At 36.3% G+C, this 17,806-nt stretch overlaps 1 protein-coding gene across 1 annotated transcript; it reads left to right on the top strand.

Moving 5' to 3' along the window:
* The first annotated feature begins 1,356 nt into the window (after positions 1 to 1,356).
* Positions 1,357 to 17,806, top strand: ap1m3 (adaptor related protein complex 1 subunit mu 3). Its single transcript, XM_077717823.1, has 12 exons — positions 1,357 to 1,611; positions 3,903 to 4,059; positions 4,822 to 4,889; positions 5,597 to 5,727; positions 7,258 to 7,405; positions 8,429 to 8,555; positions 11,281 to 11,423; positions 11,540 to 11,611; positions 12,236 to 12,394; positions 13,069 to 13,194; positions 13,273 to 13,348; positions 16,655 to 17,806. Exons 1-12 carry the CDS (start codon positions 1,570 to 1,572, stop codon positions 16,675 to 16,677), a joined length of 1,272 nt encoding a protein of 423 aa, XP_077573949.1. The 5' UTR covers positions 1,357 to 1,569; the 3' UTR covers positions 16,678 to 17,806.

Here is a 17,806-nt window from a genome sequence, read left to right as displayed (position 1 = left end):
TTGGACTTGGGGACTTGCCAAAGTCATGTGCACTCTACATCAATCCAATTCTTTTATTTTTTCTCGCGTTGGGTAATGTAAAGGCAATTCATATTTATAATTTAATCACCCAGCAACATCTGTGAGAAACTACAGTAGATAAATGCCTTGCTCTTGGACTTCAGTAAATAATTATTTAGCGGTTCATGCCTTGTTGAATATTAAGGATCATCACTTCTAACATCTCATCACATTTCATTTTATGAACCGCTTTATCCTCATTAGGGTGGCAGGGGGTGCTGGAGCCTATCCCAGCTGACTCCGGGCCAGAGGCGGCAGACATCCTGGATCAGTGGCCAGCCGATTCCAGGCTACAAGGAGACGGACAACCATGCACTCTCACACTCATACTCATACCTTTGGGGCAACTTAGAGTGTCCAATCAGTCTACCGTGCATGTTTTTGGAATGTGGGAGGAAATTGGAGTACCCAGAGGAAACCCACGCAAGCCTGGGGACAACATGCAAACTCCGCACAAGTTAACGTGGCCTGAATTTGAACCCAGGACCCCAGAGCTGAGTGGAAATAAAAATAATACGAAAATAGGAAATAATATTCAAAATTAAATGTAAGTACAAAAATAGTAGAAACCACAAATGATTTGTGAATTTGACTATCCGTAAATGGAGGCATATCTTACATAATATATAAATAAAATAATAGTATCACACATCGTACCATATGAGTATTGTGCATATTATGTACATGGCAATGTCACAGTACAAATGAGACAAAAAAATTACGTATTATTTTTACTTTTAAATTCTTAGTATGGGCGGCCTGGGGGTATGAGTGGTTTGCGTGATGTCCTTACAACTCTGAGGTCGAGGTTTCAATCCCAAGCGCTTCCTCACCGTGTGGAGTTTGCTTGTTCTCCCTGTGCTTGTGTGGGTTTTCTCTAGGTGCTCTGGTTTCCCCCCACATCCCATAAGGGAGTGTAAATTTCCTTGTGCCCTGTGATTGGCTGGCCACCATTTCAGTATTCCCCCTCCCCCCACCACCTCATGTCTAAAGTCAGCTGGGGTAGGCTCGAGCACCACCAGCGACCCTTGTATGGATAAGGAGTTGAGAAAATGAATGAATTCTCTCAAGGATATAATATATCCATCAAGTGTAAATTATACATTTAAAAATACCATGTATACTAGACTGGATTTTAAAAAAAAATCAGCATTAATTCATTATTAAGTGTGACGACTCAAATTTGCTGTTTAACATTTGAAATCAGCACTGCTGTAGGCATCGCAAAATCATGTCACACGCGAACTCTTCCCTTTTGTTTCACAGCCTTTATTTTCGATACCGGAAGAGCTTTATTTCTTTTTTGCAAGCTTGACGCTACTTGACAGAAGAAGAGCCGCAAGTTTGAGTCAAAAGAAACGCAAGGAAATGAGGATGGATGGAAGAGGCTGGTGAAGAAGGGAAGAAAGATGATGGGAGCTGCAATTATATTACACAAGTGACCCACTTCTAACTGTAGACATTGAAGCCTACTTGTAGTATCCAAGGATTTAACTCTCTATAGCGAAGATGTCAGCCTCGGCGTTATTTATCCTGGACCTGAAAGGAAAGGTTAGTTTTGAAGATTTGTGCTCAAATTAACACCTGCTTCACGGGCGCATTAGTATAAACATATCGTTAAATTCTGCAAATCGTATTAATGCAAAGCAATGGGAACTCTCTGTTTTTCATGAAAGACAGACGTGTCAATAAGAACTTGTCAAACTGGTTGCACGGAACAAGCTTTTCTTTTGGAGTCATGTAACTTGTATATCCAGTGAGACTTTTGAAGTGCATGCAAAAGAAATATTTTGTTTTTCATTCCTCATGAAAGGGTTTAGAATCAATGAACACGACTAAACTTAGAGCAAGGATTTTATTGTACTTTTTTTTAAAAAACAACTTTTTTTGGATTGACATTGCATTGAGTCTGAAACACTGTGGATGTCGTTTTATTTTAAAAAAACAAATAGAAAAAGTGTGCAGTACCGTATGACCAATTCATGATTACACAAAAATCTCAACATCAAATCTATGCGTATTGTCCACAGTAATGCAATTTTCTACTAATTTTTATACAAAAGGCGGCCCAGCGGGGCCAGTGGTTAGCACGTCGGCCTCACAGCTCAGGGGTCCCGGGTTCAAATCCAGATTGGCACCTGTGTGGAGTTTGCATGTTCTCCCTGGGTCTTTATGGTTCTTTTTCCAGGTACTCCTGTTACCTCCCACATTCCAAAAACATGCATGGTAGGCTGATTGGACACTAAATTGCCCCTTGGTATGAGTGTGTGCATGGTTCTCTGTCTCCTTGTGCGCTGCGATCGCCTGGCCTCCGATTTAGGGTGTCCGATGGGTCAGATTGGATAGGATTGATCACCCCCTGCGACCCTAATGAGGATAAAGCGGTACAGAAAATTATTGAAAGAATGAATGAATAATTTTCATTCATTTTCCATACTATTCCACTTAGGGTGCTGTAGCCGCATTCAAGCAAAAAGTGGACTACTACACCCTAAACTGGTTGCATGACAGTCACATACATGACCACAATGGTATCGTAATACTGGGTGATTCTAAGACATGTTATTCAAGACAATATATTTATTTGTAACAGAATAGGAAACATGTCAATTGAGGGTCTTATTTGTATATTTTTATTTTTCCATCTTGCAAAGTGAATTGCCTCAATGTAGAACTTTTCTGTCTTTAAATGTGTAAATGCAAATTTGCTTAAATTTAAATGAATGCAAAAATACAAATCCTCATTCTGGATGCACAGTGGTCGAGTGATTAGCGTGTCAGCCTCACAGTTCTTACATTAAGGGCTCAATCCCTGGTGGGTTCAGACCTCCCTGTGTGGAGTTTTGGATGTTCACCATCAATTTTGTTTACAAAAGTCTGTGTTAATTTGACAACAAGGAAAGGTACTGACAACACTTGTTAAACAGTTTTGCCTGGTGGTGTTGTGGTTCACTCACCTGACTTCGGTTTCGGCAGACGTGGGCTCGGTGGTGGTAGTATGATTGTTAGTGTGAATGGTCATTTGTCTCTCTGTGTGCCCTACGGCTGACTGGTGAACTGTCGAGGATGTAGTCAGCTGGGATAGGCCCCAGAAACGAGGATGCAGGTTACGCAAGATGACTAACACTTTTAATTCCATATTCATGTTTTATTGCAGAACCTAATCTTCTGGGCCTAAAATTTCTTGGCTGTGCTTATCTGTCCTCATTAATGGTAATTATAGCAAAGTTTAACTGCGTTGGACTTAGACCTTTGCAGGCTCCTATATCTATTTCACTTATGATTCTAAAGCATCCCAGAGATGCCACAGATCATTACTAATGACTCAATGTGATTAATTGTGTTGACTAAAGACTGAGTTTTATCTATTGACAATGATTCTTCCATTTCCTTAACTAAACTAACAGTAAAGAGGACAAAGCCAGTCAGGATATTTACCAGATGAAAGGTTTTTTGCAGGGCAAGGCAGCAAAGTCAGTAACATCAGCATCACTCAGTTTTGTCTTTTTATTCCTCAAAACATTTTAAAAGTTTTCCTAACACTTCCAGGCTATTATAATTCATCCTCTAGTAATGCCATCACATACCCTTTTTTACCCATCCATTAAAACCCATCTGGGTCAGGAGGTAAAGAAAAATATACTGCTATACAATATATATACTAGCAATTTTCCAGTAAACTGTTCTTGGTCTTTGTATGTTTTCAGCGCTAATTTTCAAACATAATTAATATGCAGGAAACGCAGCATGTTAATGACTCCACATTGTAAATATATCAAGACATTATGATGCTTCTATGCTTATGTTATTTACCTCTACATTATTTTATGTTATACATTCAGGTCTTGATCAGTCGTAACTACATGGGAAACGTGGATATGAATGAGATTGACCACTTCATGCCGTTCTTAATTAAGCGGGAAGAAGAGGCAGAGATGAGTCCAGTGATCACCCATGGTTCCTCACACTTTCTGTGGATCAAACATAACAACCTGTACTGTATCCAATTACAAATCATTTTTATTTACATTCTTAACGTCTTGGTAACAAAAAAATAGGAAACTATGGAGACAAAAGGAATTTTCCTGCCTAATTAAATTTTTTTTTTTTTCCATAACAGCATCTGAGCTTCAATTTAGATCACAGGTGTCAAAGTGGCGGCCCGGGGGCCAAATCTGGCCCGCTGCATCATTTTGTGTGGCCCGGGAAAGTAAATCATGAGTGCCGACTTTCAGTTTTACGATCAAATTAAAATGAAGATTATAGATGTATATTATATTTACTGATTTTCCCCCTTTTAAATCAATAATGAAATCATTTTAATCCATTTTTTCTGTGTTTTTATTTCAAAAATATTTTTGTAGAATCTAAAAATATTTAAAAATATTTTCTTTTTTCCTCTTTAATATGGAACATAATGATTTAAAGAGATTTTACCTTACTAAGAAAAAAAAGCTCAAATAAACATTGTTTTAGATGTATAAAAACCTGAATATTCAGGACTTTTGATCCACTTTTTTTAATCCATTCATAAAAAAAACATTCTAAATATTATATCTAAAATGGTCCAGCCCCCATTAATCAAGTTGACGTTAAAGCAGCCCGCAAACCAACCCGAGTCGGACACCCTTGATTTAGATGAACAATTTTGTTTACCTAAAGTTGAATTTAGCCTCATAACAGCTTTGTAGTGTTACGTACATATCACACATTCTATATTTTACCCTACATGACTTTTTTTCTTAACGGTCTGCTATACAGTGGTGGTCATGACCAAGAAGAATGCCAATGCTGCTCTGGTGTACTCATTTCTTTATAGAATTGTCCAGGTTTGTAACTTTTTTAAATGTATTTTCTCAAAAATAACAATATCGCACATGTATTTTATGCAGTATTTTTGATTGACAATTTTAGTGGAACTGATTTTGTTTCTTGCCTCTTTATTGCTACTGTTTATTATTTTAGAAAACAATACACAGCGAGGTTTCTCATGAAAATAATAAATTATTCAAACAGAGTAGGCTTTCTTCAAATTCATTTAGTTATGTATTTCATAAGCACTTAGAGGAAAAGAAATTGCAATTTTTCATGAATTTTTAAAAAATGCCCCCATCCACACACATTAGCCAAATAATTTAATGATGTATATTTATTTTAAAAAGAAATTCCAGCTACTTTTAACAGTGCGTGCATTGATTTAGCAAGTATTGTTATGCTCACTTAAGCATGACCATTTGGTCCAATGTTTTATTTAGTTCTCTTAGAATGTAATATACCATAGAAATTTTGGGTTATTAATGCTAAATATTGTAAAAAAAATAATGTTAATAGTGCTTGTCACTGATGATCTTGTGGTACATTTTCTGTTCTATGACAATTTTAATCCATATTCAATCATGTGAGTTATATAAAATGATAGGCGGTACAGAAAATGAAGGAATTTCTACTCCATAAATTTGCATTACATTTTATCTAAATTTTTTTACACGTTTGTAACATTATTTTTAGACGCTAAATGTTTTTTTTTCCTGTTTAGGTGTTTCAGGAGTACTTTAAGGAGCTGGAGGAGGAGAGTATTCGTGACAACTTCGTCACTGTGTATGAACTAATGGATGAAGTGATGGATTTTGGATTCCCACAAACAACTGACAGCAAAATTCTTCAAGAGTAAGAAAAAAAAATTACAACAATATATTTTTCAGAACAGCTATTACGATAACGCTGCTGCTGATGCTAAATATTATAAGGAAAAAAGGCAATCTACTCGTTAAGTTTTTCTTTTTCTTCATTCATCTGTTGAACTTGTACATCAATCAAACCTTCTATAATTCTATTCAGTCTTTGTGTGCCAAGGCTTGCCGTTTTTGCCTTTCTTGCTGCATAGTTGGATTTTTCTTTTTTTTTTATGGTCGTTGGTTCAGCTTTTGTGTCTGACACAAATTGGCTGGCTTTCAGAAGTTGGTTCCTTTAGTTTACAGGAAAAAAAGAATACAATAGCAGCTCAAATTACTTGATTTATATGAAAGAGTAAAAAATAAACAAAAGGTGTATGTGAGATGTATCCCAATTTATAATTTTGAAATGATATCTATGGTTTCTTGATTGTATTTCATTGCGTGATATATACATAAAATACAATGAATAATGGAGCTTTATCCGTATACTGAAATGAACTGACCAAAGTGCAATGACAGCGCCAGTGGAGCGTGCTGTGCTTTCACTATCTATTACAGGGTTTTTTCTGTTTTCCCTTGCCCGGGCAGGCAATTCTGCCTAACTAAAGACCTTAGTGTTTTCTCCACAACTAGCCCTCAGTACCATCATCGTTTTTTTACTGTCAATTCACTGCACACGCCACATCAGCACATTTAACCTAACTGGTTTTCTATTGATATTGTGAATATGTTTATGTATCGAATCAAAAGCTTTTATTGTCATCATACACAGCTGCGCATAACGAAGTTGGTGGTGCTACTCCAAAAGTGCGTTTTCCCAGTAAAAAAAAAAAAGTAATATGAAAATTAAAAAAAAGATATTGCATATTCTTAGATTGTGCAATATTTTAGAATTTATTTTGCCAAGATGTGTTTTTTTTATATTTTATATTTTTTTATATAACGAGACAGACAACTATTCACGCTTACACTCATTCCCAGCGGCAATTTATATTGTTCAACCGGCCTCTCCTTGGAATAATTTGGAGGGTTTACTTGAGAGGGTCATCAAACTTTGTTGAAAAATATACAATTGTTACTGTTGGTAACATAGTTTTAAGTTAGAAGATTTCCATCTGATGTTGTGCCTTGAGATTATCTAAATGCAAAATAATGTGCCAGAGGTCAAAAAAGGTTGGGAAACACTGACTTAAATCTGTCATAGAATATCTGTGTTCCTGATTATTGTTTTAGGTTTAATTAAGGAGATTCTTGAAAAAACATCTGAAAATAATTTACAGAAGCAACAATAACTTCTTATGCATGTCATAATTTTTAATTAAACCCATAAATATTCTGTATAAAAATGTGTTTTGAATCAGAATAAATTAAAACATAAGATTGTTGAAAGTAATGCCTTGTGAAAGATTAATGGAAATTGAAGAAATGAGAAATAGATTATGTGATTCCAGTGTAATTGCTGTTCAAGACTAGTGCCTAATTAGAAATAAACCCATTAAACTTTCTTTTACTTTTTTTCTAGGTACATTACACAGCAAGGTCACAAACTGGAGATTGGGGCTATTCGACCTCCTGCCACTGTCACCAATGCTGTGTCCTGGAGGTCAGAGGGTATCAAGTACAGGAAGAATGAAGTTTTTATGGATGTCATTGAGTCTGTAAATCTATTGGTGAGGAAACATTAATATATGTATGTAAATACATACATACATACACATACATACATACATACATACATACATACATACAATTAAATGCAATGAAAAAACATGTAAGTCAGCTACCTCGTGGTGTCGAGGTTCATTTGCCTAACTTCAGTGCGGGCAGGTGTGGGCCCGATTCCCGCCGGTGGTGGTATGGAGTGTGGATGGTCGTTTGTCTCTCTGGATGACCTACGAGTGACTGGCGCCCAGTCTAGGGTGTAGTCTGCCTTTCACTCAAAGACAGCTGGGTTAGGCTCCAGCAACCCCCGCAACCCTTTCGAGGATGGGCGGTATGGAAGATGAATTAATTTAAGCAATGACTAATGAATGAGTCCTTATCACGCTGGCTTCACAGTCCTGGGATCGAGGGTTTAATCCCAGGTCCTTTGTCAATGTTGCACGTTCTCCCTGGGCTTGCGTGGGTTTTCTCTCGATACTCCCGTTTTCTTCCCACATCCCAAAAATATGCATGGTAGGCTGGTTGAAAACTCTAAATTTACCCTAGGTATGAGTGTGAGCATAAATGGTCCATCTCCTGGTGCCCTATGATTGGCTGGCCACCATAGTTTGCTGGGATAGGCTGCAGCACGCCTCACAACCCTTGTGAAGACGAACGATACAGATAGGCAACATGCAAATATCACATAGGTGGAACAACCTGGATTTGAACCCATTACCCCAAAACTGAGGCTGACGTGCTAACCACTCAGCCGCCAGGCCACCCTGTGGTGTATTCAATAAATTTAATTTCATTATAATTTGCTAATTGTCACCATTAATATTTACCAGATTAAATAGTTTCAGAATCTATATATTTTTTTAAAAATCATTGATTTTAATTCGTCACTTCAGGAACCAAATGAATGGACTCTCCTTAGGTATTATATTTTCTTACTGTTGATAATTTAAAATATGTAGACTGTTTATGTGTGTTTATATGTATTTATATTTTTAAAATGGGTAATAGATTGTAAACTGCTTTTCTTTCAGGTTAATGCCACTGGCAATGTCCTGCGAAGTGAAATATTGGGCTGTATTAAGCTTAAAGTGATGCTTTCTGGGATGCCTGAACTAAGGCTGGGACTTAATGACAAAGTACTGTTTGAAATCACAGGCAGTAAGTAACAGTCCATAAATCTCTGTATCTTCAGACATATTTACATGGATTAGGTCCCTACTTTCAACATCCCTAATTAACAGCAGTAGGTTGCCGTCTTGTTGGGTAATGGTTAAAGTCAAATAAGTCCTGACTGATCAATCAGATTTAACTCAGTCATTCAATCTCATACCAACATTTTTGACTGTTACCATACAGATGTTCTTCTGAAACACTAAATTTTTCACTCAACAGTTTTAAATTGTCAATTGTCAGTTTTGTGAATCATTCTGAGGTTTTTACCTTTAAATGCAGCCATGTTCACCCATTGGCCAACTTGAATCCAGCAGCATTATCAAAGGAAAAACTGTTATTTCATATAACAGATTTGTCTCAGTAATTCACACCTTTAGCTCTTAAACATCCCGAGTAATGTGCTCTCATACCAATGCTTGTATTTATTCATGCTCTCTAATTACTTAAAGTAGAACTCTTTTATCCTAATGGCTCACACTTTTTTGGTTTTTATTTGCTTTATTTACTTGCTAATGCAACCAAGGCAATTTCCCAAATACGGGATGAAATACAATTCTAATCTAATGTAATCTAATCTAATCCTCAAATACCACAAATTTGGTAGTTCTATTGATAACACTCCGTACTGGGATCATTACCCATAATAGTTCCCCTTCTATGTTTTAAATATATGTTTATAAAAAAATAAATAGTAAAAATCCAAAAGAAATACATGTAAAAACGAACAAAAATTTGCCTTAAATCCAAAAACAATATCAGAATAATTTCCCAACATAAATCATTCAACACTGCCCTCTTCTGGAAAAGGTCTACTGCGACAAGAAGGCAGGTCGTTTCATTGTATTCTTTGAAATACAATGCATACAAGACATATTATACATTATTGGCTGTTCAGTCAGATCTTAACTTTGCTCAAAATGTGCAACTTATTTCAAGTAATTAATGTTTATTTGTAAAAACTGTGAACTGATCATTTTATTATGATAATTTTGATTTAACAAAATTCAACAGAAAATATTCAAAAGGGATTAGAAGGTCATCTGGGATGATTCTTTTTTTAATTTTAATTTGTTTATTTTTATGATGTTCTGTATGGTGAGAGGAGTTACTAAGCAGAAACACAAGGGACACTGTCACATCTGCCCTACCCTAGCTTTTTCAAACACGCACATGCACAGACTTGTCCCTTGTTATTATCCCTCAGGTTGTTGCAGTGACAGAATGTGTCTCAAATGACCTCTGCTCTGTACCTTGGCTAGAAAGCACAATGACTTTGTGAGGTTGTAACTGACAGATCATGGAACAGAGGAAAGCAGATAAATTCAAGTGTTCCTCCAGTTTGCATTCGTTAAAAGAGTAGGATTTTAAGATATTAATCACTCAAAAAAAAAGGAAAACACCTCATTTAGGTTGTATGTAATCTTTCTTATTGGAGAAATAATAGACATGCATCATTGAAAGCAGGGAGATTATGTTTTAGCTGACTTGGAATGAGGGGGATTTAGCTGAAGGCCCACTGTTCCAGCAGTTTTTCACCACTCAGCACTCACAATTAGGCAGAGAAGAGGAGAACATTAGGGTCATTTGGGTTATTTCTTTTCAAGGAGAACATGGATGCCACCATTAAGGTGCTCACATTTTAACAATGTCTGGCAATAATTGAGTTTATTATCTACTCTTGAGAGGTCATGTCTGGAAAAGATAACACAGTCTACAAGTTTTGTCTATATTCACATTAAATGCTCTATATAGGAAAGACATACAATATGTATTACATACATTCGGTTTTAAGGCAGTCCCTTTAGTTTGCATGGAGTTTATTTTGGTAGCTATTTCTTTAATTGACCAGTTAATATGAGGTTTTTCTTTTTTTCAGGTTTTCAATCTCATACAATTTGTAGATTTTTGCTCTTACAGATTATTTATACTACAACGCTAACTCAAAATTATGATAATTAAAAGTATAGAAAAGTAAGTATACTGATTTGCATACACAGTTATTATGACAAGCTGTGTTTTGATATGTTTATTTTCAAAAATTTAGAAGAACTTTACTTAAAATGTCAATATAACACCAACCTTCCATCACTGAAACGCCACTGTGGCATAACTAATTATAATTATTTAATTTAAATTAATGTATTTTCATTGATATAGTGAAAATTAGGTTGATGGACTGATCGAATCATTATTAGATCATTATCGGATTTTATCTATTGTCTATTCATGCTCAAACAAGGACAATTTAAGATGCCTGACAGAGTTTACTGTGCCATAAGAGAGATGGACACATTTATATGGCATTCAAAGGATTATAATTGGTTCGTAATCTCATACGGTGACATGTTTGGAATATTAAAAAGAATAATAATAATAATAATAAAAAAAACTGAATAGCAGTGTCTGAAACTTTCACTTTCAAGATACTAACTTAACTGTTGGTTAAAACTGAAATAGAGGGTAGAGGTATAGTAGTTATACTGATGATGCAAAAAAGAGGTACATGGTTACATGCTATATATAATCATTGTGTGTGTCTGAGCCCGTTTCTGTACCCTTATTGAATACAATTGGCATTTTAAAATGGTTGGTCATATACATGGCAAGTGAAGTTAGTTGGGGTTCAGATAGACAGAAAGAAGTCTTCATTACTTGACCTTGTTTTGAGTACAAAGTTCTCACTATGTGTGTGTGTGCACCTGTGTTTCAGGAGAAAAGAGTAAAAGTGTGGAGCTAGAGGATGTGAAGTTTCATCAGTGTGTTCGACTGTCACGCTTCCAGAATGACCGCACAATTTCCTTCATCCCACCTGATGGTGAGAGCGAGCTTATGTCCTACCGACTCAACACTATGGTGAGCCCTGTCTTTATTTTTTTAATATCATTATGCAGTGGTCATTTATGTTTTATTGATGCTGTTAATGTCATTGCTTCCCCGTCTGAACTTGTCTATTCTTCTCATCCCCCCAGGTGAAGCCACTCATCTGGATCGAAAGCGTGATAGAGAAGTTTTCCCACAGTCGTGTTGAGATCAAGGTGAAGGTAATGGCAAATGATAGACAAAATACAAATATCAGCAGATTTTCAGTTCAGTCCCTAACTTGTGTGTACTTATGACATGTGACTTGCCAAAAAAAATCACATTTCCATTTGCATTGTAGTTTAGCTGGCTGATATACATACACATTTATTTGGGAGCCAACATGCGACATACGCAGTAAAATTTAAAAAGAGATTAAACCGGAAGCTTGGCAGAATCTTGTGAATGGCTACCAAAAGTGCCTAATTGAAGTGAAAATGGTCAAGGGACATGTTACCAAATATTAGCGCTGCTGTATGTATATTTCTGACCCAGCAGATCTGATCACTGTTTTCTGTTGACCCATAATAAAGTCATAAAAGAACCAAACTTCATGAATGTTTTTTGTGACAAAGAAGTATCTCTTCCAATCACTATCAGAGAAAAATCTGAGTTGTAAAAATAACTGGAATCTCAAGAGAGCCATGACGATATGTTCTTTACAAGTGTATGAAAATGTTTGACCACAACAGTACCTGGCTCCCAAATATAAATGAAAAAAAAACCCATATAGATTTCCTTGTGCATGCTCTCCTTTGCTGCAAATTTCAAATGGAATTTGTGTTGTCGTCTGTTTATCATTGCAGGCTCGTAGTCAGTTTAAGAGCCGATCAACTGCCAACAATGTGTCCATTTTGGTGCCAGTCCCCAGTGACGCAGACTCCCCAAAGTTCAAGACCAGCACCGGCAGTGCCAAGTGGATGCCCGAGAAGAATGCAGTGCAGTGGGATATCAAATCTTTTCCTGTTAGTGTGAAACCTCCTGTGCTTTCATTCTTTCAAGTATTATCTTGCTTTCAGATTGTACACATTTGGCTTCTAAAATGGGAAATGCCACTAATGCTTTGTTTAGACTGTATGCAAATCTGATCCCAATTAGATTCTTCTTCAAATCTGGTATTTGGGGATAACTATTTAAACTACCTTTAGCAAGTGTCCAAATCAGATCTGGGTTTGTTAAGACTGTGCCACAGTTTTGACCCATCTCACAGGTTGCTATGGCAACAAAAGGGTCATCCAGCATAAGGTGAGAGGCAGTTAAAACCCATTTAGGATGTTCAGACTGAGAAGCATCCTGTCCGGATATGAAACTACCTTTGATAGGTAGTGTCAAATAATCTCACAAAAAATAGATTGTGCTTTTTGACCGAACAGACTTTAAGAGAGCCATCCATTTTTAATCTGGATGGACTAATAATCTGATTTTGGATGCCGGTTAAGAGTAGTTATTACACACAAATGTACAAATTTGTATATATAGGTAATTGTTTTTGTTAAATTATTTGCTTTTGAATGAAGTTTAAACATTGTGCTCATTATCCTCTAGCGTACAAGATGTGTGGGTCGTTGTGTTTTGAATTTGGTGCATTTTAGCGGTGTGAGCAAAGAGTGAATTTTTTTCTTCTTCTTTGTATCATAAGGGTGGCAAGGAGTACCTGATGCGGGCACACTTTGGGCTACCTAGTGTGGAGGCTGATGAGTTGGATGCAAAAAGGCCAATCACTGTTAACTTTGAGATTCCCTACTTTACTGTGTCTGGCATTCAGGTTTGTGCCTAGGTCTGCAAAAAAGCTGTTTAACTTAACTGTTGACTCATTAGAATTCAATCATTGTTTGTGTCCTAGGTGCGTTACCTCAAGATTATAGAAAAGAGTGGCTATCATGCTTTGCCTTGGGTGCGCTACATCACACAAAGTGGAGGTAAGAACAAGATTGATTGGTTACTTAGTACTTACCCAAAAGTTCAGAGGCTCGGTTTACTCTATTTTCTTTTTTTCTTTTGAAAGTTATGGAATATATTTTAAAAATTGTTTACTTAATTTCATCAACAAAATATGGTAAACAAACACATCCACTTTCTCATAAGACCTGCCAATGGCATCGACTGATGCCTGACACTAAAACCAGTAAAGTGCCTGCCAATTAAATACTCATGTTAGGTTTCAATGTGGCTGAAATGTCACTGTGGCATAACTAATTCTAATTCTTTAAATTAAATGAATGTATTTTCATTGATACAGAAATCAGTCATTGATTGCTAATTGCTTTTTGAAGCATGGCCTAAAATTTCAACTTTGATTGCTTCAGATTAAAAAAAAACTTCCAATCGTGTGGGAAATATGTTTGTTTTTTTTATCAGCAAAGTTGCATACCATTGCAAATTAACAACCATGTATCATAATTTTCCCTTATACATGGTTTAGATTTGTTCTATACCAGTTTTATATCTCGAACTTCATAGTCTAGTTTTCAACATTCCTTCATCATCATATGCTAGAATAAAATAGTTAATGGCTGCTTGAGTTGGGAAGGTTCTTTCAATGATTTCACTTCTTATGAAAGCAATGGCCAGATAGGTAGTTTGAGGGAAATTGTGGATAAACCCGGTAGCTTTTTGCCATAAACCATGAGGATTCCAGGGATGTAGCATTGTTAACTTAAACTAGTATCCTTTACCTCTGTCAATGGACTTTGGTGAGATGAGAAAGAGAGTAAAAGCACGTTAAAGATATATCTTATTAACCTGCAAAGCTTTTCGTGACTTAAAGGGGGGAAAGTAAATGATAAGCAAAATGTATCTCAGTATACTTTCATCAGACCATGCCAGAAACCATTAAGTTTCATACTTGCCATTCACTCTGGGAAATAAACATGACTGTAGTGCATACATCATGTTCATTACTTTGTCAAATAAGAGTCAAAAGCTGTAGAGATAGAAGTGCCAGCAGGCACCCTGGTACATCTCATTTAAAAGATGGAGTTGGCACAACTGAAGGCAAAGATTGTATTAATTACATCGTACTGTTACTATCAGCCCAAAGACAACCATGGTCACATTTATTGAAAAGAAAATACCCCATAGACAAATCCATTTTGATTAAAACACCCTACAATGCATTTTTGCTTGGTATTAGTGAGTGAGGACAGTAAAGCAAATGTGGTTTATCATTTGTCCTCATGTCTTTTCACAATACATATTTGCAAGCAGCCACGTGAATTTTGTATTTCTATCACGTGTTCAATTATTATTCAATTATTCATAACAGCCTTAATTTTGAAAGACCACGAAACAGTCTTCTTCTGCATCATCGTCTCTCACTCCAACTACCGTATTTTCACGACTATAAGGCGCACTTAGAAGTCTTAAATTTTCTCCAAAATAGACAGTGCGCCTTATAATCCAGTGCGTCTTATATATGGAAAAAACTGAAAACCAAAAATGAAAAACCACCACTGTTGGATATTAAAAAAAACACAAACGCCTGAACTGAAACAGTACCGTTAAATATGCAGATACCATCTTAGTTTACAAAATATTGCATCATATAGCTCCTCCCCCACTGCAAGATTTTATACAAAAAAAATCCAAAACATAAACAATGGCTGGCTCTAGAGGTGACTGTGTAGTGAGTGTTTCATACCTGGAAGTCAATACAAATTACTGTTTTTTTTTAATTAACGTATTACCGTACCTTTATCCCTTCCCTCACCACATCCTTAAACCCCATCTTTCGTCTTCTTCTTGGCCTCCTGTCTTGAATTTTGGAGGCTCAGCATCCTTGTACCAATATATTCTCTATATCCAGATAAATGTGCAAACCATTTCACTATGGCCTATCTGACTTTTTATCCAAATCATCTAACATGTGCTGTCCCTCTGATGGACTGATTCCTGATCCCATCCAAAGACATTTAATTCTAAATGGACTTACACTACCCACCTTCAAGGCACTCAATGAGCTAAGACAGGAAATTGTCTTTTACCCACTGATGATGCATTATCTGGAGCAACATTGGGTTTAGTATCTCGCTCAGGGATTCAAGGGCAGGCAATCAAACCTGCGACCTTTGGATTAGGGTATGACTGATCTACCATTGATCAGCGCTTCCAAACTATCCTACAAGTCATCCTAAACCTCTTGTTTGGCCTATCCCACCTCCATTTTCATCTTACACTGCATCTCTTCAGTCCTCTGTGTATCACTTCTTCTTAGCAGACCTTTCTCTGTATACACTTCTGCACCACCTCCTTGCACTATCAAATTTCCAAATCTACTTTTCTTCTAGATGACACACCAAATACTCTCCAATCTGTCTCCTAGATCACATTTGATGTAACTGTGCGGTCATCTGGAAGCACATCCTGACCATCCTGTCTAAATCCCTTCCTGAAAGTCATACAACACTCTGCCTCTTTCAGATTTCACAATGTTATCTATCCTCTGCTCTATTCGTATTCTTTTTGGGGTTGATGGTGGTGTAGTTGGAATAGATGTAGTCTACCTGTACACTGCTACTCTAACACTCTTTGTTCTTACCTATTTTGGAAGAATGTATTCACTACAGCGATTTCCATTCTTTTTAAAAAGTTAACCCTGCACCCGTCTGCAGAATACCAAACCTTTTCCATTACCTGTTTCTGGCACCAACACGACCTGTGAAGTCTGCACTAAAGACAATGCACCCTCTCTTTGTCAATATCTTCTGCAGAATGTTCTCTTTATCTAGTGCAGCATAACCACCAATAAAAGAACATTACACCTTCAATTTGTAGTTTCAGACTCATTAATCTTTAATTTGGACACTCTTTTTACACTTAGGACATTGCTAACCAACCCTTCCTCCAAAAGAATACCCACTCTCTTATCTTCCTATCTATTCCATTATAAAACAACCTGAACCCGCCCCTAAATTTAAAATGTACAGTCTACCTCTACTTCCGAATGCCTCTAGGTGTGAATTTTCAGGTTATGAAACCCTCTGATATGCGTGATTTACATCCTCTTACAGTCCTACTCAAATTTACTAACCATTGTTGTTAATGTCTTTCCTTTCACCTTTACCTAAGGAGACAAATTATTGAGTATTTGATTTAGTGAACCACTGTTACAGCTAGTATATGCGTAAATCATTTTTAAAGATTTGATTTTGCCAATGATGGGATGCGCAGAAATGATGATAGGGACAAAAGCTGTGTTAATGCACTGCTGTTACATCTTTTGGCAGATTACCAACTCCGGACAAACTAAAGGGCGAAGATGCTGCTAGACAAATGGCCCACTGTCTTCCTCCAATGTCCTTCAGTCCGGTGTACATGGAACAACAGCAACAGCATCCCTTGTCATGCAGAAATATTTGTTATAACATTTTTGCAGAAGGTTTGTCTTTTTAGATAAATCATATAACAAATTCCCCTTTAAAATTTTAATTCAGCTCACTAGCTTCACTGAGTGACAGCTAGAGATCAATGCGAGCCACTGACCACTTTAAAAGTATTTGCATAATTTATTCAGCCAAAATGGAATCTTTTAGCATTTTAAAACCTGGATTTGTCTTTGTGGTAGTTTTTTTTTGTCATTATGTCTTTAGTACTATCAGAACCTCGGTGGTAATGGTATTGACCAAAATGTATTGTTGATGTATCATCTCTCCAAGCACTTTGAACATAATCCTCAGTCAAGTGAACCAAACACCAGCCAACATGTCAATGATTAATAAGTGACAATATTCTTTTCGACTTAGGCAGTGTAATATTACACCGCTAACAGGCCCGCAGAGGCTGTAACTTTGTCCTTGCGCTCAAATCCTACTTGCCGCCTTGAGTCAGCATGAGTGAGTTTAATACAATAATCCTGTAACTTCTGCATGTGTTTTTAGAAAATGACAACTTGGTTTTTATATGAAGAAAAGTTACCTTAAACTAAAATGACTGCTTCACAATAATTATTGCACTGCTTCAAAAATTAAATTTAGAGTAAAGTATTGTACTGTTTCTCCTAACGCTGATCCTATTTACTACAAATCTGAGTTTGAGTTTGATTTATTTAATCAGAAACAGCATTTTATGAACATATTTATCTTCATGTAAATGAACATATATATGAAAATATGTAAGATTGTAGCCAATGTCTAATTTCCATCTTTTGTCCCTTGTTTTCGCTTGCATGCTAATCTGTTAAAGTCTGCCAAATCTGCTGTGTGATTTGCTTTAAAAAGCTTATATTTATGGTATTGGTTATCATTAATTTATCATTGATCAGCTGGCTTATGAAGCAATAACACATATTTGAAAATAAAAATATTTTACTTTCTAAAATATTGAGCCGTTCTTTGGAATGTTTCAATTGCAAATAATTAAAAATACTCCTAAAGTGGAAA

This window comes from Stigmatopora nigra, chromosome 5, assembly GCF_051989575.1.
Source record: "Stigmatopora nigra isolate UIUO_SnigA chromosome 5, RoL_Snig_1.1, whole genome shotgun sequence".
Taxonomy (NCBI): Eukaryota; Metazoa; Chordata; class Actinopteri; order Syngnathiformes; family Syngnathidae; genus Stigmatopora; species Stigmatopora nigra.
Note: the sequence above shows the minus strand (reverse complement) of the source record. Positions and strands in the feature narration are given on the sequence as shown.